This window comes from Ischnura elegans, chromosome 12, assembly GCF_921293095.1.
Source record: "Ischnura elegans chromosome 12, ioIscEleg1.1, whole genome shotgun sequence".
NCBI lineage: Eukaryota > Metazoa > Arthropoda > Insecta > Odonata > Coenagrionidae > Ischnura > Ischnura elegans.
The window spans coordinates 85,419,632-85,434,855 of record NC_060257.1 but is presented as its reverse complement, the minus strand read 5'-3'; the positions used below and the strand labels follow the sequence as shown (position 1 = coordinate 85,434,855).

At 34.6% G+C, this 15,224-nt stretch overlaps 1 protein-coding gene across 2 annotated transcripts in view; it reads left to right on the top strand.

Moving 5' to 3' along the window:
- LOC124168854 (chitin synthase chs-2) overlaps positions 1 to 14,620 on the top strand; it is a 277,533-nt gene extending 262,913 nt beyond the window's left edge. The window contains exons 20-24 of one of the 2 annotated variants that reach the window (XM_046547208.1): positions 5,207 to 5,383; positions 8,178 to 8,345; positions 9,968 to 10,283; positions 11,781 to 11,921; positions 12,854 to 14,620. In XM_046547208.1, the coding sequence (XP_046403164.1) occupies positions 5,207 to 5,383; positions 8,178 to 8,345; positions 9,968 to 10,283; positions 11,781 to 11,921; positions 12,854 to 13,152 (1,101 nt within the window). In that variant the 3' untranslated portion in view covers positions 13,153 to 14,620. Of the gene's footprint in view, positions 1 to 3,957; positions 4,135 to 5,206; positions 5,384 to 8,177; positions 8,346 to 9,967; positions 10,284 to 11,780; positions 11,922 to 12,853 lie in introns of both variants that reach the window. The other variant, XM_046547207.1, reaches the window with a different exon arrangement.
- The last annotated feature ends 604 nt before the right edge of the window (positions 14,621 to 15,224 follow it).

Genomic DNA, 15,224 nt, shown 5'->3' with positions numbered 1-15,224 from the left:
AATCATATTTTCAATTTACATCTACTGTAACCTATGTATGAACCTATGGTATTTTTATTTATTTCATGTTCGTACATTACACCCTTTTCAACAGGTATGCGAACAACCACATATCATATGACTGAAGGGAGTTATGAAAAACCTTCCTCTTGCTGGTCAATAAGAAACGAAATAGGAAGCATCATTCCCACTTAACTGGCTTTCTCCTTGACATATTACACTCTTAAAATTTTTTACAATCATCAATAAATCTTCAGAATAAACAGCCTCGATCATTATCAAAATTTTCCTGTATCTTTGCATGAAAGCATGACAATTTTACCTTTTGTAATTTCCCAAATGTAATTTTTTAACATTTGAGATGCAGGCAAGTAGACAAGGGTGAATGCGATATGCAATGAAATGATGATAGCAAATTTCTGTGTCCACATAGCCAAGGCAATAGCAAATTTCAAGTCGTGCATGAAAAAAAAGACAAAACACAAGCATTGCAGTTATACATCCTAATAATACATATTATAGTTAGGAATAGAATTGCATATAATTACATCCTTAGCTAAACCAAATTACATAACTACATAGTATTTGGTATAATGCACATCAATCACTGAAATCCTCTATGAAATTTTTTAACATTGGTTTTATAGTTAGGCTATCATCAATTCAAATTTTCAGCTTTTGACATCAGCTTAACCACTCTCACCCATTAATTAATGTCAGGCTGATTATATTCAAATTTCAATTGACTCTCACCGGATTAGGGCTCACTTGAGCTGATTCCCTAGCTTACTTAGGCTTTATAGGAACCATGATTCATATCTTCACTTGCACCAGTGGCATAAAAGGAATTTCATATGAGGGGAGGGGAAGGGGTCCAGAGGAAATTTTTGAAAATCAGGGCTATAAGTAGAGGGTTATAAACTAATTTCAACACTTTTCATAATCGGAAAAAATTCATTTTTTAAAGCAATCTTTTCTAAATTAATGATTTTTCAATATTTTGCATTCTTTTATGATGAAGCAAAGTAATTGCTTTTACATTTTTCAGGGGGGGGGGGGGTCTGGATCACCCGCACCTTCTCCCCTATCTATGCCACAGACTTTCACTAGCGATAGCCTGACATCAATTGAAATCAGCTGACTAAAAATTTTAATGTTTTGGGGTGAATAAGTGATTCACTATTACAGCTGTACCTAATTGTTAGTCATAAATTACTCCAAATAGGTTAATAAGTACAACTTTTAAAAGGAAATTGATTAAGTACACACAAAGACCAGTGTGGGCCACCTCCTCAATCTAAAAAAATTTCTAGCAGTAAATATGACCACTATTGAGTCTGGAAAGCCATAGCTGATCTAAATAGCAAGATCAGAATATTGGCTGTGGAGTGGCATTTCTCAGCTGAAGTTATAAAATTCTGTTTACTACATAATGGCTAATGCATTTTAGACAATCAATCATTTGAAGCTATTCATTTTTTTAAATTGCCGATGAATGGGTATTTTTACCTAGGAATCCTCAATACTCCCCTGCATAATGAAAGATTGTAGACATTAGTTTTAATTTATCCAGTAATATTTTTTTTATTATTGTTTTGCCACCATGTTTACAATCAACAGATACATTTGATTTAACCTATATATAGGCAATAAGCTCAAACAATACATATTTGCAACTTTTAGGAAATAGGTTAACAAACATATGAATTTTACTTTTAATAACCTCATTGTATTTTGTTTAAGTTACTCAGGCTATACCTTGGATAATATATTTCGAGGAAGTTATACAACCTGATACGTAAATTTAATTATTTATTGGCCATTATTCATCCAAATACCTAATGGCTAAAATTTCACAAAAAGTGATTTACCAAGATTCATACTCATGGGTTTAGTTAAGCATAAGCATATGGATTGTTATTTCAGATGAAGCTCTTTCATGCTGAACACAATCAAATCTAAAATTGTACAATTTGTGGTTAATGGTCTTTCCCATTCCAGAATGGTCATTGTCATCCTCATCCTTTTACATGTACTCTTCTCCTATTATTCCTTTTCTTCCGCCTTCATCCTCATCCATTCCTTCATTTATCACCCATTTCTTGTATTTTCTGTCTTCGTTCTTTGGCTCATAACTGTTTCAAATAAATCACTCACCGTTGGCATGTTAGGTTTTTCAAAAATTGATTTACGAACATATTAACTCACCCAAAAATATGTTTCACTTCATATATCAATTACACGTAACTGGGATATCAAGTTATATACAAGCTAGGTAGGAATAAATACACAATCTAAATGAATATGAGCCATTATAAAATTAATGAGTGGCACAGGCTCTTTATTTAACTAGATTTTATGAATTCATGGAAGGAAATAGGAAATGTTGTGTCTAAGCCTTAAAATGAAATAGTTTTTATCTGTCTTCAAAACCCTATAGCATGAAATATCATGGCTGGACATCTGTTAACTTCTCCTAAACCATTGCAAGGTATATACACTCAAAAATGCACGTCAGGGACACCAGGAGCTTCATTATCATTAGAAAATGCATATCATTAAGTGGAGAAAAATCAAGTGGAAAATCATTACAATGTCATGTAGATTTCATTAATGCATTTAGTTTCCTTGCCTTCAATTGTCAGCAGGATTTGATATTTTTAGCTGGAGTTATTATCTATTAAAAATCATTTAATGGAATAGTTGGTGAAAAAACTTGATGCAAAAGTATGTATGCTAAATAATAACAGAGCATTTTAATGCTTTAAAATCAGAATGAGTAAGAATATAACTATGTAATGAGAAAATTCTGTAAAGTATCCCTTAATTAGTTGGCACTGATATAAAATCACAGTGATGAATGAGGAAATATATATCTGATATTTTTATTATTGTTGAGATAAAAGTATGTGCCCAAACAGAAATCCTTTTTTACCGTAATTTTACAAATATCTAAAATTATTATAAAAACCAATGATCAGAAATACTCATTAATACTCATTAACAAATACTCATGCATCGTAATTTAACAAATATCTAAAAATTCTTATAAAAACCAATAATCAGAAATACTCATTCAAGTGTCTTTACAAATGAATTGAATAATAAGAACTAGAATGAAGAATCACATATTTTTGCATGGGTAATTTCAGAGAGCTATAGATGCAGGTGAAAATTTAATGTGCTGAGTGATACCAAAACTTCTCCTCTCAAACTGTAATATTTGGTCTAAATAATTCTTCAACTGGTTACTCCAAATGCTTTTGTCATAACAAATTACTGTCCATAACATCTATTACATCACTCATTTGTTACAAATGCAATAATTTTTTTAAGGAAAAAGGAAGGTCATTTCTATAATCTTATTTATCACATTAAAAATTTTGCTGTATATAAGAATGGAAATCAAGCCAAGCTGAAAGAATCAAAGCTGGAAATCCATCAAAGCCTATTTTTATTTAAAGACAATAAATTCCATTTCCTCCTTAAGAATATCAGCAAGCTTTGGGCAATAACAACTTGAAAATAAATGTTTGCATTTTCCTATGCCTGAAATTCAAAATTTTTTTTTCACTGCTAAAGATTAGGCTATGTAATTAATTAATTTATTGATAAAAAATTGCCGTTTACAAAGCCTCGTATTTCCTTTTTAACTTTTCATCAGCCAAAGAATGATGTGTTTCTTTCAATCCCTGGTGTTTTTAATGCAATCAATAATGTGAATGTGTTTCTCCCTCTCCTTACCCCTCCCAAATGCATCCTTGCTTTACTTAAACCCTCTCTTTGAATCTCATGCCATCTATTCCCTCTTAACTTTTCTCCTTTTCTCTCCACTATTCTTTCCCTAATCTACTTTCACTTCTCCTTCTAATTATTCCACAATTTCCTGTTAACTCTCTTCCTGAAACCTTGTGGACTGTTTTTGCTGCTTCTCAACCACCCAACCCACTCTTATAGGCCAGAATAGCCACGCATTTGAAAGACCTCCGGGATCAGTCAGTGTTTGCTTTTTTTATGATGAATGCCCTCTTTGTCCTGATTGTGTTCTTGCTGCAACTGAACAAGGATCTCCTGCATATCAAATGGCCCCTTGGAGTGAAGACTAACATAACCTATATCGAAGAATCCCAGGAGGTAAGGCAGTCAGCTTTTACAATCTTTCGGCTGGCCTTTGCGGTCCACCAAAGGGTGACAAACTCGCAGCTCCCTGTGATTGCTGCCCCTTAATCTGCCATTTCCCCCCTCTCCAGAAACAGGATGCTATGCCCATCAAGTCAAGCTTCTCACTCAGAAAGTAATGAACTTACTTTCCGTGTAAGACCTTCAAGAGTATAGCAGCTGAAATAAAAAAGTTTCTTAGGGACACAGTATAACCCTGGTTAACCAAATTATGGGGGTAAAACCATTTCTGTCAAAAAAATTTTAAATCCATTTATGCCTGAAAATACATTACATTAGTTTCTACCATAAATAAATTTCTAATGACTTCTGTAGACTATGTCGCATTCGGAATGCTATTTTCCAACTCAATGTTCTTTATTTACTTTGAAATTATGTAAAAATTCCAAAGAGAAAAAATCGTAAGCGTTGATTGGGATTTTGGTCAAGGTGAATGATTTTTTTCCCTTTGGAATTTTTGCAAAGTTTGCGCATTGCGAATGACTCTGTAAAAGTTATCACTGTGGCTATTCCTGGTGTACTTAAATTACTTTTAAATTACTTTCAGTATCCACTTGATAGATTTTTGCTTCCATTATTAAATGCTGCTCGCATCACTTTGGGACAATGTCCCATGATCTTTGTGTTAACCGGGTAGGAGTTGCTGTGGGCTCACTACATTCCACAACAAATCCATAAAAGAATAATTTATTTGATTTGTACAAAGTGTAGTTAAAGGCATTTTGGCAGACATGAGTTTCTGTTGAGCAAAGTTCAGTTAACATGGGTTTTACTGTGTGTATTTAATAACCCCTATCTTTTTGTAATTTACCATATTTTCAACTTTTACATTTTCCATTATGCAAAACAATGAGGCAATAGGAGAGAATAGAGATTCATGGTTTTCTAAGTGAATACAAAGTTTGACTTGAGGCACTCCAGCTGCAGCCCTGCGAAACAGCGATGGACGGACGACACAACGGAGATCCTTTACTATAACGCTGCTTCCCTTTTTTCCCTTCCCTCTCCCCGCTTCCTCTCATTCCAGGCAAGGATTGCAACTGATCTTATAGAGCTGAGGAACAAGTCTGTATTTGCTTTCGTCATGTTCAATGCATTGTTTATCCTTATCGTGTTCTTGCTGCAACTTAACAAGGATGCCTTACATGTTGACTGGCCACTTGGGGTAAAGACGAATATCACCTATATTGAAGAGACGGCAGAGGTAAAACGATGTATTAAAAATACAAAAAACATAAAGGCTGGGATAGCACAAGATGTTTTGTTGGGTGACTGTCAAGTAATGAGAATGGCCTGAGGTGAAAGCACCACTGTGGTCTGTCTCGATTTTCTCTCTCTGTGTCACTGTTAATATCAGCAACTTGGTGATTTTTCCTTTTATTCCCTATGGAGGAATTACCCACCTCTCTCATCTCACCTAATTATGTGGACTAATGTGAAAACATGCTAATCCACTTATGGGATATTCTTTTCTACCTCCTGTAAATCTTTTTTTCTAGCTTATGTGTATATAAGTGTGTATCTAACTACATATTTTATTTTGAACAGTTCATATTATTGGGGATTTGTACCACGGTGACATTTTGCACTTTTATTTGAAATTGACAGGTCTAATGTTCAAGGATTTTCTAAGTAATTTTTCACTTCAAACAAGGATTGCCAAAGAGAAAATCCGAATGAGAAATAGATTGTCATCAAGGCAATTAAATCTTTGCTGAACATTCAATCAAATTAAACGGTAATAATGTTGAAACTGATCTTTTTCAAATGAAATGAATCATGTGGGTATTTTCTTGTAGGTATATATAGTTAATATTGTTCAGTGGTGGATTTTATTTTTTTATGATTGGGTAATTATTGTATTTGTATTTACTTAACCTTTGAAGACGGGATTGTAAAATTATAGCTAATAATTTACCATTACAGTGGAAATTTTAAAATCCATTGAGTGCATGCATTTTCAGGGAAATAAAATTGTGAAGGCAAAGGGTTTTTGTGTTTTTCTAGAGCACAATATACATATTACAGGTGAAAGGAGTAAAGGTGTACTTGGATATTTCACAAATCCCCAAGAATATCTAATTTATGTACATACACCTCAATGTTGTCTTTGCAAGTTAAAGGGTGCACCTTTATTTACGTATATGATGATTGTGGTGTCTGCTATTTGTACTAACTGTTTTACCATCTTTTTATATGACTAATAACTGTCTTTTCTTTTTCCAAATTTCTGAATACCAGTGTGTTATTAATTTTTGTTGGTTATTCCAAATTGTGTTTCCCTTTTCAAAAAAGGATTATAATTTTTGTACATACATGGATTTGTTATTATGAATGGTTTCATAGACTTGTTCCACTGACATGTCTATACAGTTAATTTATTGCATGGTACATATTTAATACATTGAATATTTGAAAAAACTGTGCTGGTAACATACACGAGAATATCCTGAAGGTGTTGTGATTTGGTTCAAACCACTTATGATCCAGCTAAATTTTGAGATTTACCACCTGAACTGTCCTAAAAGAACCATATTGTTAGGAGCTTGTAAAGATTTTTGATTTAATGTTAATTTTTAATTTTGAATACCTCACAGTTAGGTATGTCAGTATTGAAATTTGTACTCTCTTGTATACCCACTTAATACCGAATCTTGAAAAACAATCAATACCCTTTCCACACTAAAATCTCCGTTTAGAGAGCATGTGGAGAAGTTACAATAAATGTCTGTATTTCCAAGTGGCTGTCCATTTTTTAGGACTACAACTTAATACATAATTCTCTGTGAGTTTCAATGTGGTTTAAATGGGCCCAGAACAAACAGAAATTGTCAAGGACAAAAAAATGTGAAAACACTCACCTAAGTACCTATTAAAAATTTTGCACATGTACGTGTTTAATATTCCCTAATATTCCTTGGAATTCAGTTATCTAAGATTGTCCCCAGAAAAATACTTTTGGGGTTTAATTAAATGTACCCCTATAACCCCTTAACACATACAACCCGAAGGACATGAATGTATATCCAGGGTGCGTTTCCAGGATCCCAAATGATAAAGATGGATAAATTCACATCCATAATCATACAACGGCTAAATAAAAGCATCTGCATAAAGAAGTCATAGATTGAGAGTTGGAATTTTCTTAAACCTTCCTGTAAAAAAATATTTTGTTGCTATTTTTAAAATTTTTCATTGTCAGCTACGTTTTGTAAATCTTCCATTACTTTCCAATATGCATTCAATAAAAGGCAATGCACTTTTTTAAATTTTGGGAATGTCCAGATAGTTTTTTTTAAATCTGTCTACCTATTCTTGCAGCGAGTAAGCTGCTAGACATGGAAGGAAATAGTGGGTTTTAATCACTGAGAATTAAAGTCATAGTTATTTAAAATAATTAAGCCCTTCTATACTTGGTGGTTCAAGTGCAGTTTGATAATAAGCAAGAAAATATTTTAATTACTCAAATTAAGATTTCGTGGTCACACCATGGATATAAACAGTTCACAATCACCAGTAATTGCCAACCAATTGTCACATAGGTTCACAGACAACTAAAAAGGGTCAAAAAAAGATGATCACATCTTTGAACCATAGTTATTGGCACAGTATAATTTGGGAGATACAATTTGGAGTGTCTATGTTTTAAGGAATCCTCTAAATTTACTTCAAGTGCTAAATCTGATGTGTACTAGTGTGCTAATATGTATCTGAAAATTCACATGATATCTATTCACTCTATATGTTGCCATTTTCAATTCTGTAAATCACAACCTTTGGCTTCAATTCTGAGCCTTGCAAAGTCAATTCACACAAATATTGAATCACAATTACATACTTCTGCTTTTCTGATGAACATTTAAATGAACTGGCATTTCTTGCATGATGCTTTCCAACATTAAATGTCATTTCCTCATTGGAATTGCATGATGCATATGAATGTTATTTTAATTGTTTTCTTTATTCTAATTAATCCCCTTCCTTCTCTACTCCTATAGGTGCTGATCTCAAAAGAATACTTGCAACTAGAGCCAATTGGATTGGTTTTTGTGTTCTTCTTCGCTCTTATCCTGGTCATTCAGTTCACTGCCATGTTGTTCCATCGCTTTGGAACGCTATCACATATACTAGCCTCCACTGAGCTCAACTGCTACTGCTCAAAGAGGGTGAGTAATATGTACTGACTTTGAATCAACTAGCGTACTTGGGTATACCCTGGAGTTGGATTGGTGTGTGCCAAGGCCACCTACTAGAAAAGCTGGAGCTAGAAAAATTTTTAGGGAGGGGTCATTTGGGGAAGTCTACTTTTCGGTAGGTAAATTTTGAGTGGGTACTTTTCAAAGGGTTCATTAGGAGGGTTACTTTTAACACCCTATCACCTTAATTTCTGAGGGTTCGGGGGTTTGGCCCCTTCACCCAGTGAGAAATGAGTTATCGAATCGTTGTCGATTCGACATCGAAGTAGTCATCGATAAAACGTCGATGGTAACACATCGATCGATGCCAATATGGTATGGAAATCGACGTGTTTTCGATGTCGACGTCATCGGCGTGATATTGTCTACTTACCTGAGATTCCTAATAATAATGATTACGGAAATATACATCTTTTCGGCTTATGAAGAGCATTTATTGCGGCCCCAATGACGGATTTCAATCAAACACGCAATGCCTAAACAAATGAAGGCTGAAATAATTAGGCGGTTTCAATTTTATATTCGTAAATTGTAATCTCATGTCCTACATATTTATCTTCAGTAATAAGCAGACACCCTTCTGAAAAAATGAGAGATCATCTGTGGCGCGAGTGCAAAGGTATTAAAATGAATTAGATGTTGTTACAGCGTGAAGCTTAAGCATAATGTTACACATCACGCAGGAAATACTAATAACTGTGGCACAAGTAGAAGGTCCGGTATCTGAGCCAAATGTATTAGCATGGAAATCTGCACAGCACAAATTGCAAACACAGCACCAACAACGACGGACACACGTTTCGATCGACTTTTTGACTCATTTTTCAACAGCAACTTCCATCAAGCTTGAACGCCACGCGCCTCCAGTCAAGTTACTGAATGAAAAGGAATCAACAATTGTTCTCCGTGATTGTAGCTAATTTATGTAAATTAACAAAATAATTATTTTATTTTAGCTTTCTCATTTTTGTCAGATATGTTTTAAAAGCGTCTCTCAGTTAATTTTAAGACTTCAACACTACATCGCTTTCCCCCCCTCAACCAATCAACACCCTGACCTATCAGAATAACACGTTGAAAACTCGTCGATTGAACAAAGAAAATCGACATCAACCACATGATGATCAATAGACGTCGAATCGATGTAGATTCAAGGTGGATTCAATGATCCATTTCTCACTGGGTCATCTCACTGGAAATTTGCAAATCTCTGCTTAATATGTCCTCTCTAGGGCCAGCTACATAATGCATGTAAAATAAAATTTAAGATACAACAGTTACCTAAGTCATTTAATGAATTGAGAAAAGTATGGATTATCTGTTTGTATTACAAATGCTGTAACAGCGCACAACATGATAGCATGAAAAAAATTTATGATGATAGCAACTGAATGCATATTTGTCATTATATTTTTTTAGCCAACAAATGGCTTATTTTAAAAAACAGGAAAATTATTATTCCATTTCATTCCAATTCTTATCTTTTAGCCATATATTTTTAAACTATGGATACCTAATGTATTCTTGTATTCTTAAAATTTGCTAACATACAAAGTTTTTTTTCATTCTAATGTGAATGACTTTTCTTCAAGGTCGAAGATGTATCCACCGATGCAATAATTTTAAAGCATGGAATAGAAATCGCTCGTAACTTGCAAAAGTTACGAGGGATAGATGGAGAGTATGACATAGGAGGGGCTGCTGGAGGAAAAGGTGGAGCTGTGCCAGGCGTATTGAGAGGATCAGGAGGATCTGGTGATTCATCTGGAGGTCCAGATCAAGTAGGACGCCGACGAACAATCCATAACCTTGAGCGCCACAGAAAGAAGCAGCAAACTGCCATCGGAACTTTGGATGTTGCTTTCAAGAAGAGATTCTTTGCCATGTCCGCTGAGGGTGGAGTGCCAGGTAGAATTGCCACAAAAACTCATATACATAGATTATTATTACGCTCATAGGATCATTAAAATGGTGATAAAAATAGGCTGCAGGCTGTATCTTCAATTGTTGCCACTTTACATGGAACTTGAAATTCATGGAGAAATAAACAAAGAAAATTTTTAAATGTACTCACACATTTCGCTGTTTTCCTTTGATGATGGCACAGGACTGTTGAAAGTTTGTTGGATGTAGAGGAAAAGTGTGAGGAAACAAAGTTCATTCAATTCATTTAACGTAGAGTCCATAGGGTTGCCCATGATGTTGCCAGATGACTTAATCCTTTCAATGCCAGAAAGCTGATATATCGCTCCTTACTGAGTGTGCAGAAACTTACCGCATGGTTATTTGTCAGCCTTACTTTCTCTCAGTGCTGTAGTTTGGAGAAAAATTTAAGCACTCCTAACCTAAAATTGCCAAGAGTTGAACATGTATTATACATCTGGACGCGATTGAAATTTCAAACTCTCCTATATTAGTTCCAAACTGTGCCACAAGATAACTCTGAAGAAGTAAATGATCACTTCTGATTTTTCTTTCTGAAATCCAACGGACAATTTACAGTAGGGATAATTTTTACAGATTTAAAAAGGTAGTTTAACCGGTACACTTTGAACGAGTTTGGGGGTACGCCGTACCGGCTCAACTACAACACTGCTTTTACTACCAATGGCGCAGCGAGGGGGGATTTTGGGGAATTTTTAACTTTAATCCATTTTACTTAATTGGATTGATATTGCTAATATATTAGTGTAAGGGCTAATAAAATACCCCTCAGAAAGCCGTAAAACACCTCATCTTGAACCATTTATCTTAAAATTCCACAATTTATTAATCTCGCACCAACCACTTATCCTGGTGTGTATTTCATACCCCTACACACCTCAGTATTAGTTGCATCTAAACCTCCCCCAGCCTTTATTCCTGGCTGTGCCCCTGTTTACTACAATAATTTGATGAAATTACAAATTTCTTCCATTATACATAAAATAGTAATTAAGAATGAAAAATGTGCCAAATTCTTCCGAGACTTTGAGCCCTTAAGACATCTTCATCATCATGAAAAGTATTTTTAGTGTTTCTTTTATATTTAAATACACTAATCAAAGTTAATTTCAGAACTAATAAAAACATGTGCTATCTTTCATTTTTCTGCAAACAGCATGGGTACTGCCCTGTGTGTAGTGTTTGCACATAACACTCAAAAGGGGCTGACTGGGCTGATAGGGTAAAAATCTTTACGTTGTTTTTGTTCACAATCACCTCAATATATGCAGCATAATATGCTTAAAAATAATTTATGGATTATCCTGCAAGAATGAATTGGGATACATATCTAATATTTAGGGGCTTTTCCTTCAATTTGGGAAAATCCTTTGAATGACACCAGTCCCTAAGGGCAGATATATTTTTCGTGACTATAATATTGCTTGATGAAATATAATCCATCGTGTTCACTTTTTGCAGGTACTCCTGTGTTGGGTAGCCGATTGTCCATGAGGCGTGAGACCATGAAAGCGCTAGAGGTCAGAAGGAACTCCGTTCTCGCAGAGAGAAGAAAATCTCAGATGAAGACGTTGGGGGCCAACAATGATTTTGCCAATGCAGGTGAGTCAGTTTCATCAAACTAATAACATTCTCATCACTTAAGAACGTGACAATTAAATATTTACACTCTTATAATTATAAAAAAATATGAAAATGGTAATTTTTAAGGCCAGGATTTGCCAAAATTTTCATTCCTGCAGTTACCATGCTGCATTCCAGTTAGATTATCGTGAAATGATGAAAAAATTTTCTAAATTTAAACTATCAACTCTCTTTAACATCATACTTTATACATGGTAATTAAATAATTAATAGTTTTTTCTCTGTGGGGGCAAATTTCTCATTGGCTATCAACCCCTAGTTTAGAGGATTTCATATGGCAGACAAATGTGACATTAGATCGGAAAATCATTAGATTACCACATTAGATATTTGTCTGAATAAATTCCCTATTGGCATCAACCTTGTAATGAAATAATATAGAGCCTCATATGTTTGCCGTGAAGCAGAACTTTTTAGTTTAAACTACAGAGATTCAAAATGTGAATAGGCTTAACATTTTTTAAGGACATTTTCAATAAAAGTATGAAAAATATAAACCACATTAAAATTAAAATCACCTTGAGTGCTATCTACTCCATGCTAGGTTTCAGACTACATGATGATTGCCACAGCTAAGAGTCTGTGTTAGCTAGCATCCATCATTGTTCATACATATTAAGAGCCCAAGTGTCAATTTGCCAAGTTGTAATGGCATGATTATATGATCCTGGTTGATACACTTGAACACCCATTTATAAATGCTAACAGTTCTAGCAAGTTATTGATCAATCATGTAAGCTGCACACCTACTTAATTTTATGGGAATTCTAGGTAAAAAAGGATATGTACTTGGCTTACTAGATTACCAGTGGTACATTACATTTATTGGTGTAAAGGACAGAATTCCTCATGGAACCCAATTTAAATCCCCCCTTTATCTCCTGTCTTAGCTCTCGGAGTTCCTCGCCACCGCCATTCAACTGCCACAAGCGTCAGCATCAAAGATGTTTTTGACATAAGCAACGGAGGACCTATTGGTATGGTGAACCAAGCGTTTGACGGAAGCTCTGAAGACGACAATCGCCCAGATGGCGTGGTCAGTGCTCCTGGCGGGCCCAGAGCACCAAATGGCTCTGCACCTGGAGGCAATAGCAACAACAACTCGGTCAGGTTACAGAACATGCGCAACAATGTGAGCTGGAGGGATCCCGAGTTGGGTCTCTCCCGGAACAACAACAGTCGAATGTGAAAATATGATAAGCTCTCTAAATGAAAAGATAGATTGGACTAGTGTTTCAAATCCAAAGGGTGGACTACTGGTTGAGACGCTTCTTCGGAAGGCCTAGGCTAAGTTACCAGAGGTGGCTGAAGCACATTGAGATGGAGAAAGAAAAGCATCCATATCGGTCCGTTTGACATTAAAATTCTGTGGTATTCACAGAGAAATGTGCAATTTGTTTACTATTTGACTTGGTTTATGTGAAACATCAGAAAAATTTAATCACCAAGATTGGTAAATGGGAAATATTAATGTTTTGTCCGGAGAAAAATGAATCAAGCGCAGGAAATGACTTAAAATGATAACTCGAACATTCATTCTCGTGGTACCTGTTTCAGCACTAAAATGTCCACCTTTTTCGAGACATTTTTGAGATATTTTTTGAAACTGTATCCTTGAATAATATGGAAACATTTGGATAATATTTTGTCACCAAATCAGACTGCATGCAAGTGCTGCTGAACAAGCTACAGGCATTTTAAATGTTTCGAAAGGTATTTTGTATCCATGAAGTGCCTTATGCCTCTGACATAGTGTGCATAGCAGAGTTGAAACACACCTTTGGCTCAGTTTATCAGCTTCAAATTTTTAAAAAGTTTTTGCTCACTTTGTATCGCAATGTTCTTGACCCTAAACGAAGAGTTACTAAGGATGTGATATTTTTAAAGAGTGTGAACCATGCAGGCATCTAAGGATTTGAACAGTGTGACCTCAATTTAGAGGTGAGCTTATCCACAGACATAATGCTGCAATGAATTGCTGCATTGCATCACCTTCGATGGAATTTAGTCATTGGAGGATTACTTTGTCTACCAACAAATGATTGCAATGGGACGTTATTATCCCCAACAGAATCATAAACGATGCACAACCATGTCAATATAGTAAATTTCCTTGCAAGAAAACTGTGATTTTTAAAAAGAGCATTTTCAAGAAATTCTATGAGAATGGTTCTTTTAAAACTGTTAATTAAGTTAATTTTTTATATTTTTTCATTTGAAAGTGTATATAGATTGGAATTTTTACTTGCAATTTATGACCTGGACGTTCCCTATCAGGAATTTGGTCTAACTTCTCTCTTTGATATTATCAAACGATATTCAGCTTTTTTTGCTCAATTTTTTCTTTTGGTAATAAGATTGGAAAAGGTGTTTTACATAAATTCTGTCATAGAATTTATGAATATAACATTCTTACTAGTAGACAGATCAAATCACGCTGTCAGTCTTTTACCTTTTCACAGGATTATTGCTTGTGTCAAGAATATTTTTTTAAAGGGTTCTTACCTAACTTAAATTTTCAATCTGTTAATTGAGAAACTGGGATGAACTTCAAGTTGTAAGCATAGCATAGAAAAGACTGTTGTGTTTTATATTCCTCTTGAAGTTTGTACATAGTCCTTTTTGTAATATTATAAAATAAATAAATTGAAACTTGAGTATTAATATTGTATCATTTTAGTAAAACGTAATTCTGTCTTTGAAATCAGTCACACCTACGTGCACTCATCATGTAAACAATCCCAACAACTATCCGGTGCTTTTGAACCAGTCTGCCATCACTTTTGGAAGTAAGCAGCAAGTAAACTTTTCAAAAGATAGATGTGTAGGTGAGTGGTTGAATAGTTAAATATTAAAATGAGGAGAGGAGGCTGACAATAGGGTGGTTTCCTATTATTTTTTATTACCTAAATCGGATGATTATTACTCCTGGAGTTTGCATATCATGCTTTCAGATTATTAAATGATGATATCTATTTTTTGGAAGAGCCTGGTAAGCCCCAAGGGAAATGAAACCATCGAAAATGATAGAAGCCTTAGAAAAGGAAGACGTGCAACAAACAGAGACTTCTGTCAAATCAACATAAAATTATCTCAAAAATGTTTTCATATCTCTTCAGAAAAATTTATCAAGTACCTATATGTGTAGAGTTGCCTTTTGTTTTAAAATGAGTAAATTTTAAGGATGCCATAAAAAGAATGAATATATTTAAAATCCGTAGTAATGAAAATTTCTTTTCTATTAATAGTTTGTATTATTTT